This window comes from Phocoena phocoena, chromosome 6 (assembly GCF_963924675.1).
Source record: "Phocoena phocoena chromosome 6, mPhoPho1.1, whole genome shotgun sequence".
Lineage (NCBI taxonomy): Eukaryota > Metazoa > Chordata > Mammalia > Artiodactyla > Phocoenidae > Phocoena > Phocoena phocoena.
Window position 1 is genome coordinate 82,706,041 of NC_089224.1, and position 10,810 is coordinate 82,716,850.

Below are 10,810 nucleotides of genomic sequence, written 5' to 3' on the forward strand. Positions count from 1 at the left end.
AGTGTGTCTTCATCCTTCTGCTTTGGATGGGTTTCCTTAGAACTTTGGCTGCAGTGTTTAGGGGCTGGCACACCTTCTCTGTTGGAGTTAGACCTCCATGACAATAGAAATGGTATAATTTCACAAACAGGGTATTTATTATCTCTTTGGATGACTTATTAAGTAAAACGATACAGACTACAAAATCATTTACGATTTAAGTTCCACCTTTCCAATCGTTAATTGACTAAACTGTAACAAGAGCCAATCATATTACATCAAAAAACACAGGCACAAGACCGTAAACAACATCACAGGAGGCCCTGTGCTGGTTACATTTCCCCTGGGTAATGCAGCCTTCTCCATTCTACCAGAGGATGTCTCTTGTACCTTGTTACCCTGCAGATCATTGGAGCAGGATATGGCACACAGAGGTTATTGTGATGCATAGAAAGAGGGACAAATACCTCATTAGGATGTCAGGAGTCCTAGGAATGCTCTTTGGTCTTTGATAGATTTTATTTGGAAATTTGGGCTGCCAGATGAAGAACTGTCCAACAGTAGATGGAATTTCGATATTGGGTACCTTTGGGGGATGCCTGAGTGGTCATTTTAATCACAAAGTCATCTTCAAAGCAAGGTGAAAATTAAGTTTTTATAATCTTTCTCAGTTGAAAAGGTTGATATTTCTTTGAGGCTTGATACTTCTCGATAGATTTTTCCAGCTTTTATGCCTGTGCCTGGATAGGCCGAGATGGCTGTCTGATCTTTGGCAATTTTCTAGACAGAGAAGTTACAGACCCCCATTTTCTGCTGTGTATTTAATACTGGAACTACCCAGCCAGGCAAAAAAGATTTAGGACGTGGGTAGAGTAACTCACTTGCATACATTTCTTACTCCAAATGAAAAGAAATTTGGAGCAGCATGAGCGAACAAAGCACATGTAACGATGTTGGTGCCATGGCGCAGCTCACATCAATGGAAGTGGCAAAACTTACCCATGATTTTGCCAGTACCAACGTCCAACAGAGTCAACTCTGCTAACAGTTTTTAAATGTCTTTGAACTCTCAGGATACTATCTTCTTTGTCTTAATTTGTTTATTGTAATTGAGATTTGTGTTTCAGGTAATGCATGTTTTTGTTTTATTGGAAAGAAAGCCTTTCCACTGGCTGTGAGGCGATGGCTCATACTTGACTTTACAGAGAGGCCAGTTTTTCAAATTGTGCCATCGCTGTGATGATCACCGCAATGTTTGCAATTTAAAATTACCTGACAGGTTACAGCATTTAGCAACATGGCTGACATGTTGCAGAAAGCCCATTTGGTCATAGAAGGGACATTCATCTACCTGAAGGACAGCACCGAGTTTTTCATTCGTGTCAGAGATGGTTGGAAAAAATTACAGGTAATTCTTTAACAAACTGCCTCCAAGTACCCTGTAAAAATAACATTCTACTCCTGTAAATGCCATTTTTCTGATTTGAAAATAGGCGAACAGTTTCTAGTTGATGTTTCATTTTCAACGTACTCTTTTCCTTAAAGCTGGGAGAACTGATCCCCATTCCGGATGACAGCCCACCCCCCCCTGCGCTTTCCAGCAATGTGAGTCGTTTCCCTGCCTTACCTCTAACTCCTTCACTCACCAGCACTTGCTGAATCCCCTCGGCATCCAGTATCAAGCTCTCCAGACTCTGGACAGCCAGCTCTGCATGGTTCACTATCTGGCAGAAGCCCCCAAATTACCAAGTGCCAACAGAACGTTCTCACAACAGCTGGAGGGGGAGCTGGACCCAGACGCTGGAGACCTGCCATTCCCATGTCGTAGCTGAATCCTCTTGGGCAAGGGAATTCCCTTCTCTTGGCCTCAGTTTATTGATCTGTGAAAACACGGTTGGCATAAGCAATGTAGAAGAGCCCTTTAATATTTGACACTGAGACTTCCTTGCCTGATAAGAACACCAGCAGCTTGCGTTGTCCACTATTTTAACCTTACAGCTACCCTTTGAGGCAGGTGATAGCATTCCCACTTCGCAGGTGAGGAAGCTGAGGCTCTCAAGAGGTGCCTTGCTCTATTAAGTGAATGAGTTGGTTGTAAAACATGGACTTCTTCCTTGATTCAGCACTCTTTCTAAAAGTCTTGAGAATATCCATTCCCTTTCCGAGGATAATTTTTCGTTCATGTGTGAAACTCTTCACAGTTAAGAGTGGTCCAAAGACCATGACAAACTGTTTAAAGCAGCTTTTCAAGAAACATTGCACTTGTACCTTAATGTACGGTGAAGAACAGATTGAATGCATATTCAGGACTGTTTTTTTTTTTCCTTTTTTACCTGACAGTCTCATCACCTTCAGCTTCCACTGGCGTCTATTTCAAGTGTTAATTATGAAAGACCTGCGGTAAGTACAATTCATACATTTACTGTACAGATGCCAAAAGTGTGTCTGTCATGTGCCAGGCCCCATGCTTGGCACACAGTTCCTGCCCTCAAGATGCGTATAGACTAGCCAGACAGGCAAATAAAAAATAGGTAATTCCAATACAGTGTGAGAAGTCGTTTGGGTGAGGCAAACACAGGGTACTGGGAGTGTTAGGAAGGTCAAAGAAGTCTGCCTTCTTTGGAGGAGGTGACCTTTAAATCACGACCTGAAGGACAGTTGAGAACAGGGGAGAGCCAGGTAAGGGGAGGGGAATGGGAGTTCCAGGCAGAGGGAGTATGGAACAGAGGCAGGCAAGGGCAAGTGCTGTACATTTCTCTAATTCCAAGTATTTCAGTCTTGCTGAAGGAGTAGAGTTCAAGGCAGGGAAAGGAAAAGTGTATAGTCTGCGTAGGGCAAGGTCAGTCATCAAGGACCTGAAAGCCAAGCCAAGGGCTTTGGCCTTTTCCACTGGGCAGTGGGGGAACAATGAAGGATTTTAAGGAAGACAAGGGTAAATAAGAGAAGGGCATCAGAGAAATTACCTTGCTTATAATGTACAAATGGATTAGAGGGCACAGGACCAGGGACCCAAAGACAGTTAAGTAGTTACTGTATTATCTGAACTAGGATCACAGCAGTGAACATGTAGAAAAGTGGGCAGATGGGAGAGAAATTAAGGAGGCAGGAGTGACAATTTGGTCATTGGTTGGGTATGGGGCAGTGAGGATGAGGGCGATCAGGAATGATGCCCAGGTTTCTGCTTGGGTAATTGAGTGGTGATAGATTTTTTTTTCCAGGGATCATTTTGTTGCTTAGATCTGAAACTCTCACTCTATTTCTTCACTAGCTTAAATGAAGATTTTATTCAGATAATTGCAGGAACCTCATGGAACTCAATTGCAGGAAGTATAACAGGGCCTGTGGACTCTTGTTCCTGCTATTAGTATCTCTACAGACCAGCCTCTGCAAAGGTCTTTCCTCCTGCTTCCCCTCCACCCTCACCCCAGCACACAGACATAGGTTACATCTGCAAAGCTTGCACACAGCCTTGGGTTGCCATGGCACTGATCCTGGCCTCAACTCTATGGGATCTTACGGCTGCAGAGCTCAATACCACCTCAGTCTTGGGAGAGGTAGTCTACATGGGTCAGTTGCCTACTCCCAGTCAAATCAAGAGTAGCCAAGGGACTTCCCTGGTGGCGCAGTGGTTAAGAATCTGCCTGTCAGTGCAGGAGACACGGGTTCAAGCCCTGGTCCAGGAAGATCCCACATGCTGTGGAGCAACTAAGCCCATGCACCACAACTACTGAGCCTGCGTGCCACGACTACTGAGCCCATGTGCTACAACTACTGAAGCCCACATGCCTAGAGCCCGTGCTCTGCAACAAGAGAAGCCACCACAATGAGAAGCCCGCACACCACAACGAAGAGGAGGCCCCGCTCGCCACAACTAGAAAGAGCCCGTGCGTAGCAACAAAGACCCAACGCCGCCAAAAATAAATAAATTTATTAAAAAAAAAAAAAAGAGTAGCCAAGAGAGGAATGGAGATGCAGATGTGGATGTGTAGACACAAGGGGTGGAGGGGATGAATTGGGAGATTGGGATTGATGTATGTGCACTGCCATGTGTAAAATAGATGGCTGGTGGGAGCCTGCTGTGTAGTGAGGGGAGCTCGGCTCAGTGCTCTGTGGTGACCTAGGTAGGAGGGATGGGAGGCGGGTGGGAGTGGGGTCCAGGGGGGAGCAGATATGTGTATACATGGCTGGTTCACTTCGTTATGCAGCAGAGGCTAGCACAGCATTGTGGAGCAGCTATATCCCAATTTTTTTTTAATGTAAAAACAAAAAAATAGAGCAGCCAAGAGAATGAAATTGAATGGCCTGAGGCCACTCTGTTTAGCAAGTATTGTGGGGACACTTTCAAAGAATAAGGCATAGACTTGGTGGACACCAGAAACACATTTCCTTTAGTGCTGCCATCCACCGAGCAGGAACTGATGTAGGGCCTGGTGAGCCTGCAGTACCTGTAGGATATCTGAGTGGAGAGCAGCAGGAGGAAGCAGGATCAGAAGGTCTGCAACCCTTCAGTGAGTCTGGTCTGGAGATACAGACTTGGGAGTTTTCAGCAGAGCTATGGAAATTGTCTTGGGGATGGTAGGATTCCCAAAAGAGAACCTATGTGGTGAGAAGAGATTGGATTGCGAGGAGCAAAAACAAAAAGGAACTGATGGAAGACATACGAGAAGGAAACTGGGAAGCCATCGCCAGAGAGGAAGAAAGAATGCCAAACAAGATGGAAGCCAGCAGTGTCAAATGCTGCCAAGAGGCCCACTGAAAGAACTAAAAGGTGTTGTTCAAATTGAGAAACTAGAGAAAAGCATTTCTGTAGCATGGAGAGATGCCAACAAGATTCTAGTTGGTTGCAGAGTAGATGGGAGGTGAGGAAATAGAGAAGCAAGTATAGGTAACCCTTCAAAAAGCTTAGTTATGAGGGGAGACGTTAGGGCAGTAGCTACAAAATTTTTTTATAAATTCTAAGGCAATACATATTCGTTGTAGAAAATTTGGACAATGAATAAAAAGAATGGGGAAGGGGACTTTCCTGGTGGTGCAGTGGTTAAGAATACACTTGCCAATGCAGGGGACCCGGGTTGGATCCCTGGTCCAGGAAGATCCCACATGTCGCAGAGCAACTAAGCCCATGTGCTGCAACTACAGAGCCCATGTGCTGCAACTACGGAGCCCGTGTGCTGCAACTACTGAAGCCCACGCACCTAGAGCCCATGCTCCACAACAAGAGAAGCCACCACAAGGAGAAGCCCACGCACCGCAACGAAGAGCAGCCCCCGCTTGCTGCAACTAGAGAGAGCCAGTGCGCAGCAGTGAAGACCCAACACGGCCAGAAAAAAAAAAGAAGGGGAAAGAAAATAGTAAATCACTTATAATTTTACACAACTACAACCATCTTCAAAAAGCCATTTTAATGTTTGGTTGTGGAAATGTCACTGTCTTCATAAAAATGATATCTATTCATGATAGAAATGTTCCAGCGGTTAAAGGTATAGAAACATGAGAACATAAAAGCCCCCAATCTCACCATTCAGAAGCAGCCATCATTGCAGACATTTCTCTGTGCATCTCCTTAAAGAAGGAGAGGTGGAGGTAGTGGGGTTAGAGGTGTGGCAGGGAGACCTGCACTCACCACTGCCCCTTTCCTAGGTGTCCCCTGGTATCAGGGAAGCGCAGTCCATCAGGGCCTCTTGCGACTGCCCTTGGGTGTAGCCCCCAGGAACACAGCAGCAGAAAGGTGATGAGACCATAGGGCCTCTTCCCTTGGGTGCCACAGTCTTCAGACACATAAGAGGGAGGAAGATGTGTTTAAGATATTTAACAATATTTTCCTTTTCTGGCGACATGGGCCCGGGTCCTGCACCAGCTCTATGCTAATGAGATAAAAGTTATTCCTGACATGAGATTGAGGAAGGAGATGACTACCCCTTGAGTATTGAGTCTGGAGTATAATTCCGAGGGTACAACAGAAAGGGCTGGGAGAGAGGGCCGCAAAAGAAGGCTGGGTTTGGGGAGAGAAAGAGTGGGAGAAAGCAGATTATGGAATGGCTTTTATTTGGGCTCCTGACGAAGGTGGCAGGAGTGTGAGGCTAGAATTACTGTATGACCCCTAGTTTCCAAAAGGGTCTATCCCAGCAGTCTTAGTAATAAATGTCATGACCTTCTCCTTTCAATGCCTTTTCCCTCTGGTCCCTCATGATCAGCCCCAGGCCTACTCAGGAGGTGGAAGAAAGGGCAGGAGGCAGATAGCTTGATGTAGCTCTGAGATCTAGGACCAAAGCCAGCTTAAAAACCTCCTAGAAACTCAATGAGGGGCAGACCCACAGATGGCCTGCCTGCAGGCTGGATTGAGATCTCTGAAGTGCTTTATTTTGTTTTGTTTTCCTCATATATGGAAGAAATTTCTACTATTTAGAGCTGTTCAGATTGCTGACGCAGGCTGCTTTGGGAGACCTGAGCTCTCCTTCCCTGGAGATGGTCCAGCAGGGGCTAGAATTCCAATGTCAGGTAGAGGTTGAGTAAGGTGACCTCCAGCGTGCTTTCCGTTGCAGCAAGTCTGGGATCTTATTAGGAACATGTGATGGTTATGGGGGTTGGAGTTTGCTTTAATTCTTCAACTGCACTGTCTTTTCTCTCACTTTTTTCAGCTACACTTGGTCGCTCTGAACACGCCATTTTCTGGGGACATTCGAGCTGATTTTCAGTGCTTCCAGCAGGCCAGGGCAGCAGGACTGTTGTCCACCTACGAAGCATTCTTATCCTCCCATCTGCAAGATCTCTCTACAGTTGTGAGGAAAGCAGAGAGATATAGCCTTCCAATAGTGAACCTTAAGGTAAGAATAAATATCGTTCCCATTGCTTCCTGGATGGACTGGTTTCCACGGGGACTAGAGGCAGTTGCCACTCCTGACATCATCAGAAGTATGTTGTTTCAAGGCCCTGATTAGCTGTGTGACTTTGGGTGGTTACTTTCCCTCTCTGGACCTCGGTTGCCTTATATTTACAGTGGCCCTTCCTGTTTGGATGGTTTATGACCCTTGGAGCAGACAGGAGGGATAGTAATGACCTCTTTCATTTATATAGCTTTTGTGTTTGTTTACAATGCACTTCATATCCATTATCTTAATAGATACACCCGATAAAAATGGGAGTTATTCTTTTCTGTTTGTCAGTTGAGGAAACTGAGGCTCACAGGGAGAAAGCAGTTTACTCAAAGTCACTACAAACTGGAATTAGTTTCCTTGACCCCCTCTTGGTTCCACCTGAGGATGCCTTCTGTAGAGCACTGGCTGAGTGGCACCAGAGAACAACTGGTGAGCACTGGTCCCAAAGCAGAGCCACTCTGTCCTGCACCCTGGTTTGGTACCCTCAGATATTTCTCTGCCCTCATTCACTGGCAAGGCAGGGCCCCGCATCATCCCTCAGTTATACCATGGAAATAGCCTACTTCTTTAAGGCTACAAGGGGCAGCTCTGTTGCTGCTCACACACATCCTGGGTCCTGACCCCTAACCAGACCTCAAAGGTGCTTCGAGACCCTTTGGTCCCTGTGAACCCCGGTACTCCAGTTTGGAACCTTGAGGCTGGCAAGTCCATCCTGACCCCACACCCAGCACTTCCCATCCCATCTTCCAAGGTTCTGTTCCACCACATTCATCCACTTAGACTGTATTCTTGGAATACAAATAACCGAAGGAAAAGGAGTAAGAAGTTCATCTCCACATCATCCACTTGTAGGTTAGCACAAGGCTTGGCACAAATTCGAAGCTCAGTATATACGTTTAAAATAGCAATGATAGGGCTTCTCTGGTGGCGAAGTGGTTGAGAGTCCGCCTGCCGATGCAGGGGACGCGGGTTCGTGCCCCAGTCCGGGAAGATCCCACATGCCGCGGAGTGGCTGGGCCCGTGAGCCATGGGCACTGAGCCTGCGCGTCAGGAGCCTGTGCTCCGCAACGGGAGAGGCCACAACAGTGAGAGGCCCGCGTACTGCAAAAAAAAAAATAGCAATGATAAAAACCTAAAACACACTTTTGATAGGGAGGAGACTTTATACACATATAGTAAAAGAAATTACCTCAAGAAATGAGACCGTAAAGCCAAAAGGGTTCAAGGAAAGATTATAAAATCAAACCACAAGTATTTCCTGAGTTCTCACTCTGTCCAGGATCTGGGATTGGGGTTAGGGACTTCTGGGCCTTGAAGAATGGATAAATATTTGCAGGCTGTTTGTCTAATGATTCTAACATGGCATTTCGTCTCCATAGGGCCAAGTACTTTTTGATAATTGGGACTCAATTTTTTCTGGCCATGGAGGTCAGTTCAATACACATGTTCCAATATATTCCTTTGATGGCCGAGACGTAATGACAGATCCTTCTTGGTAAGTAGAGATGGAAGCCCTTGAAGTATATCATATGATAGACAGTTTTAGGAGACAGTCTAACAATGGGATGCCCTTATCAGCTGCTCCTTTGGGGTGCTGCCAGTGTAAAGCCTCAATGAGGCAGCCAGGGGCCATGGAGAGAGCCTGGCCATGGAACCAGGAGACCTGGGTCCAGTAATTTAATATGGGACCTTGAGCAAGGCACTTCCACTCTTTGAGCTTCAGTTGCCTCACCTGTCAAATGGGCAGGATAATCATATCCATATGGATAAGACTGTTGTGAGAATTAAAAGGTAAGTGTGAGAACATCTAGCATACAGTAGGCACTTAATAAGTGGTAAGTAATGCTATTCATGGTGATTCTTTAACCCTATACTGTGAGTTGCACTCTAATTCTTTGAAAATTATGTATGCTTTTAAGAATAGAACAACTCAGTAAACTTTTCCTCAGTGTCTACTCTATGCCAGGCCTAATGCCAGGCCTGGAAGGCACAGTAATAAACCTACACAGCCCCTCTCCTTTCAAAGCTCATAGTCTGTGGGAAGATAGACACAGACTAGCTACAATTCTAGACGTAATATTGTCATTGGAAAATGGAGAAACAGATAAGATGGTAGGAGCACAGAGGAAAGAGTCATTATTCCTTGGTGGTGAGAATCAGGAAGCCTTCCTGTAAGAGGGGGCGTTTAATGGACTTGTGAAAGATGAGAAGGAATCACTGAAAATGAAAGCGAGGCCATTCCAGACTAAGGGGCCTCATGAGCAAAGGTTCAGATTCACGAAAGCAGAGAGTATGATTTCAGAGCAAGTACAAGCTGGATATGGTTGGAATGCAGTGTGTTCAGAAAGTTGGAAACAGTGAGAAAGACAGAGAGGTGATGTGCAGTCAGACCCTGGAGGGTTCAGGAGTTTGACTTGACTCACTAGACTTATGCCAATTTGCTCACCGAGATATGCCACAAAGAAGGGTCATTTCAAAAAGTAACACAACAAAATTCCTTTTCAGGCCCCAGAAGGTTGTTTGGCACGGCTCCAGCACCCACGGAGTCCGTCTCGTGGATCAGTACTGTGAAGCGTGGCGAACCGCCGACATGGCAGTCATGGGCTTGGCCTCCCCGCTGAGCACGGGGAAGATTCTGGACCAGAAAGCATACAGCTGTGCTAATAGGCTAATTGTTCTGTGTATCGAAAACAGTTTCATGACAGATGTGAGGAAGTAATGACCTTCCCATGATTCTTAAGAGTTTTCCAATTTTTTTTTATGTGAAGAGTCGACACTGAAATCTAAAATGTTTAAATGTTGTAAATATTAGTTTTTTATTACACATTCATCACAACAGCAACCAAAGAAAACATACCTCAATACACTCAAAACTGAAGACATAAAGGACTCAGATCAAAGATAAAATCTGATCCATCTATTGGTGCTAGATTCTGCAGGAAACCCATGCAGTGTAAACACATCCCAACACGGTTAACAGCAAGTTGAAAACAAAGGCCTTGGCACTCTGCCCACTGCATCCTTCAGAAAGTGATTTCCTTCTTTTAACCGTTGTTGAGTGTAAGATGTCCTTCATGTTTTCTTACAAAGTCAGTGTTTAGAAGTGTACCCCTTTCTAAGTTATGTGCAGACCAAATGTTTTGTTCTTTAATATACATCCATTGTTTGCAACTGCTATTCATACAGAGAAACAGAACTGCTCAAAATGATCCTATTTGTATCTTCTGATATTGCCAGACTTTAATGTTTTTTTTCCTAAAATATTATTGCCATCTTGCTTTAGGAGTTTTATATTTTGACACAACATATTTTAGTATGGCATCTGTTTATATAAATGACTTGCTGGAAAAGTTTAAACTCCCAATGATCTGAAACTAGAGAAGAAACAGCACATAATTACTGCCTTTCCTGTGGTGGCCCTTTCCCCACACCCCACCCTGATTTTATAACTTCCATTTGGCAATGCTTGAATTATAAGTGCGATTCAACAAACAGGTTCATGAGGATGAATTTTCTGAGACACGTATACCTTCATGCTGTACACTTTGATTCTTTTTTTTCCATGTAAGTGAACATAAAAACATCTTTTCCAGGCGCTTTCTTCTGTTTGACTTTTTTCCCCCAGTTCCTTTATTCTTCACCAGTGATGTGGAAGCGGCCCTGGGGTGAGTTTGCTAACCCTGTCACTGCCACTTGTGCTACCCCTCGGGAGATGATCAGAGAACAGGAAGATTTTCCCATCATGCTCCTCTGCTCCTGCCTGTTGTCTTCCACTCAGTGGGGGCAGAAGAGCCCCAGTGTGACAAACAGGATCAACTGTGTCTCAACACATGACTTTGGGCAAATCTGCCTTTTTCTCTCAAGGAGGTTGGGATAAAATAAGTAATATCAGCTCTCAGTTCCTAAATATCAGACTTAACATAAGTCCCATTTATCTTTCCTCATAACTCTGCAAG

General features: G+C 45.0%; 1 protein-coding gene across 1 annotated transcript in view; it reads left to right on the forward strand.

Moving 5' to 3' along the window:
• Window positions 1–10,447, forward strand: part of COL15A1 (collagen type XV alpha 1 chain) — a 101,513-nt gene extending 91,066 nt beyond the window's left edge. Inside the window, exons 37-42 of the mRNA XM_065879921.1 lie at window positions 1,259–1,387; window positions 1,525–1,584; window positions 2,320–2,379; window positions 6,618–6,803; window positions 8,234–8,349; window positions 9,360–10,447. Of these exons, the coding sequence (XP_065735993.1) occupies window positions 1,259–1,387; window positions 1,525–1,584; window positions 2,320–2,379; window positions 6,618–6,803; window positions 8,234–8,349; window positions 9,360–9,573 (765 nt within the window). The 3' untranslated portion in view covers window positions 9,574–10,447. The remainder of the gene's footprint in view (window positions 1–1,258; window positions 1,388–1,524; window positions 1,585–2,319; window positions 2,380–6,617; window positions 6,804–8,233; window positions 8,350–9,359) is intronic.
• Window positions 10,448–10,810: the final 363 nt, after the last annotated feature.